Source organism: Ranitomeya imitator, chromosome 1 (genome assembly GCF_032444005.1).
Source record: "Ranitomeya imitator isolate aRanImi1 chromosome 1, aRanImi1.pri, whole genome shotgun sequence".
NCBI lineage: Eukaryota > Metazoa > Chordata > Amphibia > Anura > Dendrobatidae > Ranitomeya > Ranitomeya imitator.
In genome coordinates, this window is record NC_091282.1 from 386,976,699 (window position 1) to 386,991,711 (window position 15,013).

Below are 15,013 nucleotides of genomic sequence, written 5' to 3' on the forward strand. Positions count from 1 at the left end.
ATTTGGGGGAAGCTGCCCCCTTGGTATCCCCGACTTTACGCCACTGAGAACGTGAATGCATTCCTAATAGACCTAACAATATTGTACAAGCCAATATACATTTTCTATCCTGGCAGACTTATTAACGTGTGATTTACACAAATGCGATATGATATAATTGGAAACTATGAGGATTACAAGGGTCTGAGTAAGAAAACATTAGTATGAGCATTAAAAGAAAACTCTGGAATCATTTCATTTCATTACGCAGAATGAAATCATTTTATTGTTCTACGGAACAAACAGATGGAACTATCAACTGCTTTACAACAGGTTTCTCTCTTTTCATTAGGTGTCAGTATTTATGTACCATTGTTTTCTGCCCATTAAGCTCATTAAAAAAAGTGCCATAAATATATTGCTTGCTCTGTGCTTTATGTGTTATGAGGGCTGTCGGGTGACCTCCTTGCATGCAAGGCATGCCCTGACTCAGTCGACCTGCAAAATTCCCACTGCTATTCTAGCAGCAAATAGTATGCTGTCCCAAACCTTATTATATGTGATTTATGGAGGCGAAAATCAAGGGGGAGATGTATAAAGCAAAATGGTACCGTATTTTTGTTCGAAAATATAACACATTGCGACTGTAAGAACTTTGTGAACATGTTCTAAGAATGAAAGCATTTCATCTGCTATTCCAAAGCCTCAGTAATGAAAGACGCATACTATGATTTTAGGGGTTTAAATGTTAGTTATTCATCCTCGCACTGCAATAACAGCATTTTAATAGAACCCTGGTTTGGGTTCCCAATTCTCATTATTTCTTTGACATAGTAATGACAATAGGGTTGATGAATGCTTAGGTCATTTTCATTACATTTTACATTTGCCCCCAAATGTACCCCATCTTCTTTCATAAATCAGATGCAAAAACCCATACCTGGAAAGGAAAAGCACTTGTAAAATAGGTCATCACACAAGCTAAATAAACCAAAACTTATAAAGAATCGAATTCTAACAATTTTAATCAATATACAGACTTAATTACAAATCATTTTTTATTATCCCAAGGCTGGCATCAGTACCTGAAAAACGGGGCTTAAAATAAGTGCGGAGTAGTGATCAGTAGGGTAGACAAGGAGGAACCACTGATTCCGTGAGCTTAGTTATACAATGCTTTTTTGCTATCATACATTAATTTTATTAGTTTTTCTCCCAGTAGGTAATTACTGATGCCTTTTAACAGGCAGGATCAGAAATGCCAGTTCTTGAAGCTGGGGAGTTTTAGGAACACAGGGGTGCCACCACAGGGACGTCTGGAAAAACATTTTATTACCATAGCCACAACAAGTTGATTTTATCAGCAGGCTGGATGACCAAAGTTTTTTTTTCCTACATTGATAATAGTGACCTATTCATAGAGAGGTGGAGGTCTCTCACTTGGTACCCCCACAATCAGCTGTTAGCAGCTACGGCAACAGCAGAATGTACACAGTGTACATAGCGGAACACCATCACTTTGTCACACTGCTTATTAGATGATCCCAGGTACTGTAGATCATTTCATTTAAGTACACTGCTGACATATGACCACTTCTGGAGCTGATAACAGATAATTGGTAGGGTTGTTTGGGGTCGGTCACTTAGGCTACGTTCACATTAGCGTTTTGCGGGGCAGCGTCGGGCGCAGCCGCGGCGAAGCATGCGTCATGCGCCCCTATATTTAACATGTGGGCGCATGGACATGCGTTGTCTTGCGTTTTGTGATGCATGCGTCTTTTTTGGCGAAAGCGTCAGGGCGCAGAGGACGCAGCAAGTTGCATTTTTTTTGCGTCCAAAGTCATGCCAAAAAAGGACGCATGCTTCACAAAATGATGCGTTTTGCATGCGTTCTTGTTTGCGTTGTGCGTTGCGTCACCGACGCAGCACCGCACAACGCAAATGTGAGCGTAGCCTTACCGATCTGCTATTGATGATGACCTGTGAGTAAGCAAGTTCATCAACATCATCGTATTGGAAAAACCCATTTAAGATTTATGATATTGTGTCAACCTATATTAAGCTGACATCATATATTGGTGAAGATGCTCAAGACAACCTACAAATGGGTGGTGGAATGGGTGGACAGCTAAGCTCTGACATGCTCATAAAATGCTTCAGAGCTTTACTCTTCTAACATTGACTCTAAGGAAACATGAAGGGCAATGAAAGGTAACATGAAGATACATATATAAACCAATATTTCTTTTTAAGCAACTTTATCTAATGTGTTTGAAAAATAATCATAGAAACCAGACAATCCATTTATAGTTATGATGTTAGCGCACAAACAATACAGACATGTTAATTTCCGATACAGAATAGTATACTGGCCATCAACTAACCCCATGTAATAAGCTACTAAACAATGATTTATTAAGAATAGGTTGTTCACAAACTATTGTGATTTCCATAGTGTTCTGACGGCAACATAAAATGTGGGGGGAGGAATTTTCACAAATTAATCCTCCTGGTTGGATTCTGACTTCTTATTATTTCAATCCGTTTCTCCAGCCTTTCAGCCCATTCATTGCGAAGCCTAGAAATAGAAACAACGGTTGTGGTTTAAAAACTTTGTAGTAGAATATTTTACATTTCAATCTAAAAGTAGCACTCCTCCCATTAAAATTTTTTATCCTCTTAATATATTGCAATAATCATATTTATCTAGCACTGTGTACTTACAATCGCTAATTTTGCCATTTTACACAGTCAATTCTTCACTTTTCCATTGAGTATATGACCTCATTTGATTAAAAACTAACTACTGAATCCTTTTAAGATCTATGTGGAAACAGGATTGTCTTTGCCCTGCATGAGTCAGCATTAGAACTACAATTCTACATCACTGCAAAATGAGGAGCAGAGCAGCTGAGTCAGGAGGGTGATGCATATCCCTTTTTCTCTTTTTTATCACATTCAGCAAAGTGGACCCCAAATGCTTGCAGGAGATTATCACTAAAGGACTACTTGTCTTGTGTCATGTAGCCCTTTCTGTCTTTGTAATGCCACCCACACCACTGATTGGCAGATTTCTGCTTATGCACAGTGTGCCCAGAAAACTGTCAAATCAGTGATTTCGGTGGGGTTATACACAACTCAATATTTAGAGAACTGCTAGATCTGTAGCAGATTATAAAGAGATTTTATCAATACTGCACCAGGGAGCCCAGTAAGGCCTCTTTGACACTTCCGTTTTTTACAATCAGTCACAAAGCGTCAAAATGTTGAAAAAACGGATCCTGTGCAGATTGTAAAAAACAAATGTACTGGGTCTATTTTTATTTTTTTGATAGATCCGTCGAGGCTGTGTGCACACATTGTGCATGCGTCTTTGCCACATTTTTCCACTGCGAAAACGCATACACAACACAACCCATGTTAAAAATAATAAAAAAAATAAAAAATTGTGATATTCTTACCTTCCACGTTCCGACGGCATCACTGAGAACAGGAGCTGCTGACTGCATCGCGAGCATCGGGAAGGCTGCGGGGGCCGCGGGAAGGCTGCAGGGGACGCCGGAAGGTAAGAATATCACAATTTTTAAAAAAATTATTTTTAACATTATATCTTTTTACTATTGATGCTGTATAGGCAGCTGTCAGATTACATAGCCAAAAAACTACTGCTAGATTCCCTTTATATCTACTGTATAGCTTCAATACCTGTCTCATTGAGTCAGAGTTGTTTTGGGGGGCCCAAGGGGATGCTACACACTACTATACAGGTGTGAAGGCTGATTATATTGCCCTTTATAATCTCTGTCTTTTTTATTGTTTTCTATTCTCAGATATGCAGGTCTCAAAGAACTATTTGTATTAAAGAAAGGTAAATGGTAGGACCATACAATAACAAACAATAAAAATGTCTATTTGTCTATTTTAGGCCAACACTATATGATTGTTCCCAAAAATTTGTTTTACTATAAGTCAAAAATATTCCCAGGATGGGGAACATACAGCTCTGGCAAACATTAAGAGACCACTGCACAGTTTTATAAAAATCAGCTTCTCTACATGACTGACAGCTATTCCATTCCATTGTCAGTTGAATTCCAACCAGAGTAGACTCATTCTACTTAATGTGCTTCTGATTAGGTGATCACTTGAAGCAAATCATATTTAATGAAAGAAAGTCTAAAAAAAAACACTTCTGTGGTGTTCACAATCCTCTGCAATAGGACAAGCTGGATGGCAAAACAAGTGCTACTAATATCCCAAAAGTAATAGGAATGAAAAAAATAACTTTTAAACATGCCAAAGGCATTGAAAAGAAAAGTCTTGAGTGAGGAAAAGAAAGGCTCAATTCTGGCTTTACTAGCAGAGGGACACAGTGAGCGTCATGTTGCCTCCATCCTTAAAATTTCTAAGACTGTAGTCCATTACAACAAGGTCAAGCAGCAGACATTGGGGACAACAAAGCTGTAGACCGGCAGAGGGCGAAAACTACTATCCACTGACCAGGATGACCATCATCTTATTTGAATATCACTCAGCAACCGCAGGATGACATCAAGTGACCTACAAAAGGAATGGCAAATGGCAGTTGGGGTGAAGTGCACGGCCAGAACAGTTCGTAACAGGCTTCTAAAGGCAGGACTCAAGTCATGTAGAGGTAGGAAAAAGCCTTTCATCAATGAGAAGCAAAGGAGAGCCAGGCTGAAGTTTGCCAAAGACCATAAGGATTGGACCATAGAGGACTAGAGTAAGGTAATCTTCTCCGATGAGTCCAATTTTCAGCTTTGCCCAACACCTGGTCATCTAATGGTTAGACGGAGACCTGGAGAGGCGTACAAGCCACATTGTCTTGCACACACTGAGAAATTTGGTGGAGGATCGGTGATGATCTGGGGATGCTTCAGCAAGGCTGTAATTGGGCAGGTTAATCTTTGCGAAGGATGTAACAATCAAGCCGCATACAAGGTTATCCTGGAGGAACAGTTGATTCCTTCTGCTCAGGAAATGTTCCCCGACTCTGACGACTGGTTTTTCCAGCAGGAGAATGCGCCATGCCACACAACTAGGTCAATCAAGGTGTGGAGGAAGGACCACCACATCAAATCTCTGTCATGGTCAGCCCAATCTTCAGACCTGAATCCCATTGAAAACTTCTGGAATGTAGTCAAGAGGAAAATGGATAGTCACAAGCCATCAAAGAAAGATGAACTGCTTACATTTTTGTACCAGGAGTGGCATAAGGTCACCCAAAAGCAGTGTGAAAGACTGGTGGAAATCATTCCAAGACGCAAGAAAGCTGTGATTTAAAATCATGGTTGTTCCAGAAAATTTTGATTTCTGAACTCTTCCTGAGTGAAAACAAATAGCAGGTACGGACTGGGACTGAAATTCAGCCTTGACGTTTGAAATCACACAGGCCCATGCTGTCCCCGTCCCCAAGTACCAGATGGGATATATTACTAATATTTCCCTGGATGGAGGAAGGTAAGATTTACTGCATGACCAACATACTAATTATACCCGTGGCCTGCTGGGGTAAGTGATGGAGTCGGCGACTTTGTGCTCCATCACAATTCTTAACAGTATGGATGTCTTGAGAAAACTGATTCTGTTAACATCTTTGCAGACAAGGCAGCAAATGACCAGACAGGCCCTTCTGGCATTTGCCAGAATTGCCAAATGGCCAGTCTGGCCCTGTTAGTATTGTTGTTTCTAAATGATTATGAACTTGTTTTCTTTGCATTATTTGAGGTCAGCAAGCAATGCGTTTTTTTGTTATTTTGACCATTTCTCATTTTCTCAAAATAAATACAAAATATAGTGCTTGGAAATTCGGAGACATGTTGTCAGTAATTTATAGAATAAAAGAGCAATTTACATTTTACTAAAAATATACCTATCAAGAGAAAAATCAGACAAACTCAACATTTTGCTGGACTGGGAGCAAATATAACCGGATGAGGAACATATATAGACCAGGATGAGCGACATACATACAAGGATAGACCCAGGATGGGGAACATATATCTCAGGAAGGACTCCATGATGGGTGACATTATTACATAATGGGAGAGAGGAGCAACTTGTATGTCCTTATAGGATTTAGAATGCTACAAGGGCCCATACATCATTCCAATATGCTGGCACGGATGGTGAGTACTTTGTGTGGGAACCCAGGTCCAAATTTTGCACTGGGGCCAATCAAACTCTAGTTACGCCACTGGTTTTTGCCAAGTTTTTGATGTTGCAGATTTTCTGAAGCATTTCTGTTTCTATTAGGTAAATTAGGTTACTTTTTTCATTGAGTTTTGAGTGCATTTTTATACAAGTGTTATTATTGTGTTTCTATAAGCAAATATCTTCTTCAGAGAGGAAGAGCACAAGACCTCTTGTGACACCTATTTGCACCTATCAATCCTAATAGTCAATATCATTCCCATAACGAGCCTTGCCACATGTCTTAGCATTTTTGTCTCTTTTTGGTATCTCATAATTTACATAAAGCTGCTTTTTTTATGCTTCGTTACATTTGGTTTTGACAAAACTTTATTGAAACTGTCATGCGTGGATTATACACTTTTTTAGCATTCCGAAAAGCACTAAAACCACATGTGTATTTCACTGGCAGATTTTCTGCATTTAATGCACTTTTATGGGAAAAATCTGCACATAAAACTCAGTGTACCTAGAAAAGAAATTTGGCTTATTGCAGACTTACAAATGCACCACAGTTCAGTTTACAAAGAACAAAAAAATTGCATAGTCAGCACTAGATTTCTAGAAATCCCATCTACTTTGCTAGAACTGTAAGACACTGCATATTTCTGCGTAGCAAAAGTATGCAGCTTCAAAAATGCAGCAGGTGATCTTAATTTTGCTGTCCGGTTGTAACAGAGAGTCACCACCAGTCTGTACACATGGACCATACTGTAATCAGGTCTACATTAGCATTCCTTGTCCTGTATCTGGTGGGATCATATTTGTCTTGGTTCCTCTCTGCAGGGGGCATCTCTAATACACAAACCTGCAGACAGGCTGGAGACTGGGTTTCTGGAACATTCTTAATCCTTAATCCTTGGAGCTATGTTTAGAGGAGTGGGTATTTGTATCTCTTCCCAACAAGAGAGCTGATCCCTAGAGAGGTAGGACAATAAGCCACATGTTGAGTTAGTTGATGCTGTGTGTTTTGAAGGGTAAGGATCTGAAGCTCTGGACATACAGTGGTACCTTGAATGGAGATTGGAAATCATTTGCCACTTGGATTTGTGATATCTCACCCCCCTGCTGGATTTGAGGACTGAATCTAAAGACTTGATGGATATTCCTTGGTGTTGGATTACCAGTTGGCGCCCCAGATTTGTCCCTTTTTGTGCGGCCACCTTGCATGCAGATTCTAAGGAACCATATTTACATTTAATGTTATATTCGCCAATCTCAATAAAAGTTGTTGGATTGTTCATCGGCCTACTGCCTCTTGGACCCTGTGTGACTGCACAGGTTGCACCAATTGTATGTCCACCCGTTCTGGACCTGAACCAGTTAATTTTTCTTATATCCAAGACCTGTCAAGATAAATATTCCAATTATATCACAGTGGAGCATGCTTGAGAAATGTGGTTAGTAAGCATTCTTTGTTTTGAAACTATTCCAGTCCTGTGGTTTCTTTAATTAGGAGTATTTCTGACTCCTGGCACTAATAACATATAAAGAAATGATTGATGCTTTCTATTCTACTTTTTTAAAATTTTAATGTAACATATACATAACTAAAATTGCATCACACATGCTTTGGCACTATTATAATAGTCTCGAAGACATATCGATGCCCTGACCCATGAAACAATAGTGACTATTCTGTGCAGTTATTTTAATGATTACTAACAAGGAAAATTAAATGAAAAAACACTTTTTTCACCTGCTGTCAAAAATACATCATATTGAATATTAGTCAGGATTAAACCAGAATAAAAAAGCCTGGCGTGTCTGACGTTCACCTAGAAAACTTCAAACAAGCTACTTTGTCTGTCATTAATTATTTCTGTTTGTTCTGTCTCGGCCATAGCAACAACTGGTAATCTATACTTAGCAGAAACCATTTCCATTTGACTAAAATAAAACAAGACACTTTTTAGATAGTCCCAAACGTGTTAACTAATCATGAAGTTAATTAGGATTATTTCGCAGCACAGTTGGAGAATATGCTTAGCCAACAAATTTATTTCCATTTTAAACGATTCATATTTAGCATCACATATTTCTATCTCCACGCACCTGAACTTAACTCATGATCTCTAACAAAGGAAAAAGTCTATACAGTCATGGGCCATACCTAAAAGTATTGGCACCCTTTAAATTGTTCCAGAAAATTAAGTATCATGTACCATCAGCAAGCTTCTTACACCTCTCAACTGGAATTGTGGACCTCTCTTCTTTTGCAAACTGCTCCTGGTCTCTCTTATTTGATGGGTGCCTTCTCCCAACAGCAATATTAAAATCTCTCCACAAGTGTTTAATGGGATTTAGATCTGGACTCATTGCTGGCCACTTCAGAACTTTCCGTGCTTTGTTTCCATGCCTGTCTGGGTGCTTCTTGAAGTATGTTTGGGGTCAAAGTCCTGCTGAAAAACCCATGACCTAGGATACAAACCCAGTTATCTGACACTGGGCACTACATTGTGACCCAAAATCCTTTGGTAATCTTCAGATTTAATGATGCCTTGCACACAGTCAATGCACCTAGTGCCAGAGGCAGTAAAGCAACCCCAAAACATCTTCATCTCTCCACCATATTTAACATTAGGTTCTGTGTTCTTTTCCTTGTAGGCCTCATTCCATTTTCGGTAAATAGTAGAATTATATTCTTAACCAAATAGCTCTTGGTCTCATTTGTCTACAAGACGCTTTCGCTTTCCCAGAAGAATTTGGGCTTATTCAGGTGCATTTTGGGAACTGCTGTCTAGCTTTTTTATGTTTTATGTTTTTTATTTTCTGTTTCAGCAGTGGGGTCCTCCTGCCACAGCATTTAATTTAATTCAAATGTAGTTTGTATTGACACTGATGAAACCTGAGCCCACAGGACAGCTTTAATTTTTGTGGATCCTGATTAGGGCTGTGTAGTGACTGTTTCCGGGTGTCCAAGGACCAGGAGCTCGTTTCCTGTCCCTAATGCTAGGGTCGCCCTAGTTCGCTCTGTTCCCAGGATTACTTTTGATCATGAAGATGCTAGGGCCACATACCTTGCCTTAGCTCCTGAATCCACCCTCAGTCCGTACCCTTCCCCCACCCAGGGAAGAGGGGAGTAGTAGTATACTGTAGTACAACAACCAGACTAACAAGGTAATACAAACAGAGGTAACGAAATATAGCAGTTGAAGTTCTTCTAATCAGTGCAGGAGCAGGAGAAATCAGACTATGTGGTCTTCTGGCTCCTCTCTGTCGCAGTAAACTCGTGACAGTACACCCCCTTCTACAAGGGCCTCCGGAACCTCAGAACTGGGTTTATTAGAGTGTGCCACATGAAAAGACTGGATCAGCTTGGCCACATGGACATCAGATGCTAGTACCTACATCCTATCTTTAGGACCGTATTCCTTCCAGTGTACCAGATACTGAAGTGACCGACAAACTGAGTGAGAATCAACAGTATTTGAAATTCCAAATTTCCATCCACAATGACTGGAGATGGCAGTAGCAATGATGGTACAGAGGAAACAACATATTTTTTGAGTAGAGATCAATGAAACACATTATGGATCCTAAAAGTCAGCACAAAGCCAGGCGGAATGCTACGGAATTGACGACGGTCACAATCTTATAAGAACCAATGAACCTGGGACCCAGTTTCCAAGAGGGAACCTTCAACTTAATGTTCCTTGAGGACAACCACCCCAAGTCACCAACACACAGGTCTGGACCCACCAAATGTCTCCGATCAGCCACACTCTTATCAATAACCCCTGGCCACACAGATGTAATGCTGATGAAAATCATTCTTCTGGTATTCCAGAAGAACAATTCATGTTAAATGAGCTGAACTGAGGATGAAACCCATATGCCCTGAAAAACGGCCTTACCAGTAGACTCATGACAACGAAATTCAGCTAGAGGTAAGTAGGTAACCCAATCCTCCTGATTCTCAGACATGAAACACCTAAGATAAGTCTCAAGATTCTGGTTAACCAGTTCAGTTTGCCGATTAGACTGCTAGTGAAATCCTGAAGAGAATGACATGTGGATCCCAAATCAGTGCAAAATGTCCTCCAAAATTTGAAAATAAATTACTCCCCCCAGTCAGACACAATAGCAGTAGGGATCCAATCCAATTTTAGTATCTCACTGATCAAAATTTGCGCCATGGTCTTGACATAAAGTAAACAAGGTAGCGCAATAAAATGTAACATATTATTAATCTGTCCACTACCACCAAAATTACAGTGCTACCTGCCGACATGGGTTGATCAGTGATGAACTTCTTTTTAAGTCTATTTTTAAGGTCTCTTGGGAAATGGCAATGGTAGGAGAGGCCCACATGTACGAGTATGAGAGGCTTTAGAATGCGCACAAACACTGCAGGCGGCCACATATTCCGTTAATGTTGTTTTTCCCATACCTATGCAACAAACAAAGCTAATCCTGGTGAAGAACAATGCACATCTTGCCTGTTGAGTCATTAGACGTTTTGCAGGCTCTAAATATACGAGATTCTTATGATCCATGATTACATAACTGGATGAACTGCAAATGTCATAATTTCTCTCCTCAAATAACTGTGTTTTTAGAAAAGCATTCACATAGACGCCATTTACCAGGAGACACACCCTGTGACTATACAGCCCCCACCTCCAATTCAGACGCATCAACTTCAACAATAAATGTCTGAGTGACATCAGGCTGTATGAGAATGTTAAACTAAGAACCTCATGTTCAGTTATATATTTTTGCCTAATGGCATTAGATCATTGTATGATTTTTGGAGGTGCTGTCCACTCCCTTTTTATCAGCATATTGCATGATCTGTCCTTTTTTTTTCTTTGGGTGTGCACTCTTCCCATTTGGCACAGGTGATTTTAATTAGCAGGAGACTGCAAAGTAGGGGGTCTAGCCCATATTTTCTCTTATTGAAGAGCTTGATGGAGGTGAATTTCATTGCTCCTTACAGTTGGTGTTGGTGCTGTGTGGCGGCCATTGTTGCTGTGGCTTTGTGCTGTTGGGGCAACGCAGTCAAAAGTCATGGGGACTTTGCCTTGCAGCATGGGTGCTGTGAGACACCAGGCCATCTGCCCTGCTGCTGCATTGCCGCTGCGGTGGTGGCCGGCGTGTGGCTTTGCTCCGTTAGGGTGATGGGGTCTCCTTTCATTTGGGGTTGGTGCTGTGTGAGCAAAAATGAAAATGAAAAATCAAAAATACCTCTGGTAGCTAAAGGGTTAATGCATGTTCAGATAAATGGAGTGGCTGGAATTCAAATGGTTGAATTTTTGCCTGTAGGACATTATTGCAAGAGAGCTTGGCTGAGTAGATTACACAAGAAGGAAAACACACAGCAAGTCAGCAGGATCTAGGAGCAACATGGCAGATGTGACAACCTACATGGTGAGCTGCAGCATGTGCTACATGTTCACAGATCGACCAGAAGAAGAATCCAATTTCACCTGTCAGAAGTGTAGACTAGTGGCCCTTTTAGAAGAAAAGGTGCGGGGTCTGGAAGAAAGAATAGCAACTTTGAAACTCATCAAAGAGAATGAAGACTTTCTAGACAGAACAGAAGCATCTCTACTGGTCACAGAAGGTGCAAAAAGTGTCAGAGAACCTCCAAAAGCAGATGAGTGGAAGCATGTGACCAAAAGAAGCAAGAAGACCATGGAGAAATCACCAACCACACAACTGAAGAACCGATATCAAATCTTTGTAGAGGATGAAGATGGCACACCTAAGAATGAAGCAATACCAGCAAGCAAAAAAGAAAAGGGCACACAGCAACAAGTGACAGCAAAAAGTACAGCCAAGAAGCAACGAAGAGTGGTGGTGGTGGGAGACTCACTACTGAAAGGCACCGAAGCAGCCATCTGCAGACCGGACATAACTGCAAGAGAAGTATGCTGCCTTCCAGGTGCGATGATCAAGGATGTGACCGATAGGATACCAAAGCTCTTCAGCTCCAAGGACGTCCACCCATTTCTTCTGATACATGTTGGCACCAATGACACGGCAAGGAAGGACCTACCGACAATCTGCAAGGACTTTGAAGAGTTGGGGAAGAAAGTAAAGGAACTGGATGCACAGGTAGTTTTTTCTTCTATCCTTCCAGTAGACGGGCATGGCACCAGGAGATGGAACAGGATCCTTGATGCAAACAACTGGCTAAGACGATGGTGCAGACAACAAGGATTTGGATTCCTGGACCACGGTGTGAATTACTGGTATGATGGACTCCTCGCCAGAGACGGACTACACCTCAACAAACCTGGGAAACACACATTCGCCAGAAGACTCGCTACACTCATCAGGAGGGCGTTAAACTAGAGGAAGAGGGGACGGGAAGAAAAACATTAGACTCGAACAAAGACGACCCAGGAAAACATACTCAGAAGGGAGGTAAGAACATTTCTAAAACAATCCACAGTGAGGAGATTGGAACAAAACAAAATCCTCTAAACTGCATGCTCGCAAACGCCAGAAGCCTGACAAACAAGATGGAAGAACTAGAAGCAGAAATATCTACAGGTAACTTTGACATAGTGGGAATAACCGAGACATGGTTAGATGAAAGCTATGACTGGGCAGTTAACTTACAGGGTTACAGTCTGTTTAGAAAGGATCGTAAAAATCGGAGAGGAGGAGGGGTTTGTCTCTATGTAAAGTCTTGTCTAAAGTCCACTTTAAGGGAGGATATTAGCGAAGGGAATGAGGATGTCGAGTCCATATGGGTTGAAATTCATGGAGGGAAAAATGGTAACAAAATTCTCATTGGGGTCTGTTACAAACCCCCAAATATAACAGAAAGCATGGAAAGTCTACTTCTAAAGCAGATAGATGAAGCTGCAACCCATAATGAGGTCCTGGTTATGGGGGACTTTAACTACCCGGATATTAACTGGGAAACAGAAACCTGTGAAACCCATAAAGGCAACAGGTTTCTGCTAATAACCAAGAAAAATTATCTTTCACAATTGGTGCAGAATCCAACCAGAGGAGCAGCACTTTTAGACCTAATACTATCTAATAGACCTGACAGAATAACAAATCTGCAGGTGGTTGGGCATTTAGGAAATAGCGACCACAATATTGTGCAGTTTCACCTGTCTTTCACTAGGGGGACTTGTCAGGGAGTCACAAAAACATTGAACTTTAGGAAGGCAAAGTTTGAACAGCTTAGAGATGCCCTTAATCTGGTAGACTGGGACAATATCCTCAGAAATGAGAATACAGATAATAAATGGGAAATGTTTAAGAACATCCTAAATAGGCAGTGTAAGCGGTTTATACCTTGTGGGAATAAAAGGACTAGAAATAGGAAAAACCCAATGTGGCTAAACAAAGAAGTAAGACAGGCAATTAACAGTAAAAAGAAAGCATTTGCACTACTAAAGCAGGATGGCACCATTGAAGCTCTAAAAAACTATAGGGAGAAAAATACTTTATCTAAAAAACTAATTAAAGCTGCCAAAAAGGAAACAGAGAAGCACATTGCTAAGGAGAGTAAAACTAATCCCAAACTGTTCTTCAACTATATCAATAGTAAAAGAATAAAAACTGAAAATGTAGGCCCCTTAAAAAATAGTGAGGAAAGAATGGTTGTAGATGACGAGGAAAAAGCTAACATATTAAACACCTTCTTCTCCACGGTATTCACGGTGGAAAATGAAATGCTAGGTGAAATCCCAAGAAACAATGAAAACCCTATATTAAGGGTCACCAATCTAACCCAAGAAGAGGTGCGAAACCGGCTAAATAAGATTAAAATAGATAAATCTCCGGGTCCGGATGGCATACACCCACGAGTACTAAGAGAACTAAGTAATGTAATAGATAAACCATTATTTCTTATTTTTAGTGACTCTATAGCGACAGGGTCTGTTCCGCAGGACTGGCGCATAGCAAATGTGGTGCCAATATTCAAAAAGGGCTCTAAAAGTGAACCTGGAAATTATAGGCCAGTAAGTCTAACCTCTATTGTTGGTAAAATATTTGAAGGGTTTCTGAGGGATGTTATTCTGGATTATCTCAATGAGAATAACTGTTTAACTCCATATCAGCATGGGTTTATGAGAAATCGCTCCTGTCAAACCAATCTAATCAGTTTTTATGAAGAGGTAAGCTATAGACTGGACCACGGTGAGTCATTGGACGTGGTATATCTCGATTTTTCCAAAGCGTTTGATACCGTGCCGCACAAGAGGTTGGTACACAAAATGAGAATGCTTGGTCTGGGGGAAAATGTGTGTAAATGGGTTAGTAACTGGCTTAGTGATAGAAAGCAGAGGGTGGTTATAAATGGTATAGTCTCTAACTGGGTCGCTGTGACCAGTGGGGTACCGCAGGGGTCAGTATTGGGACCTGTTCTCTTCAACATATTCATTAATGATCTGGTAGAAGGTTTACACAGTAAAATATCGATATTTGCAGATGATACAAAACTATGTAAAGCAGTTAATACAAGAGAAGATAGTATTCTGCTACAGATGGATCTGGATAAGTTGGAAACTTGGGCTGAAAGGTGGCAGATGAGGTTTAACAATGATAAATGTAAGGTTATACACATGGGAAGAGGGAATCAATATCACCATTACACACTGAACGGGAAACCACTGGGTAAATCTGACAGGGAGAAGGACTTGGGGATCCTAGTTAATGATAAACTTACCTGGAGCAGCCAGTGCCAGGCAGCAGCTGCCAAGGCAAACAGGATCATGGGGTGCATTAAAAGAGGTCTGGATACACATGATGAGAGCATTATACTGCCTCTGTACAAATCCCTAGTTAGACCGCACATGGAGTACTGTGTCCAGTTTTGGGCACCGGTGCTCAGGAAGGATATAAT

General features: G+C 40.6%; 1 protein-coding gene across 2 annotated transcripts in view; it reads right to left on the bottom strand.

The window, feature by feature from the left end:
* Nucleotides 1-259: 259 nt before the first annotated feature.
* Nucleotides 260-15,013, bottom strand: part of LOC138657823 (protein FAM240B-like) — a 245,260-nt gene continuing 230,506 nt past the window's right edge. For both annotated transcript variants that reach the window (XM_069745464.1, XM_069745465.1), the window contains one exon: nucleotides 260-2,557. In XM_069745464.1, the coding sequence (XP_069601565.1) occupies nucleotides 2,473-2,557 (85 nt within the window). In that variant the 3' untranslated portion in view covers nucleotides 260-2,472. The remainder of the gene's footprint in view (nucleotides 2,558-15,013) is intronic.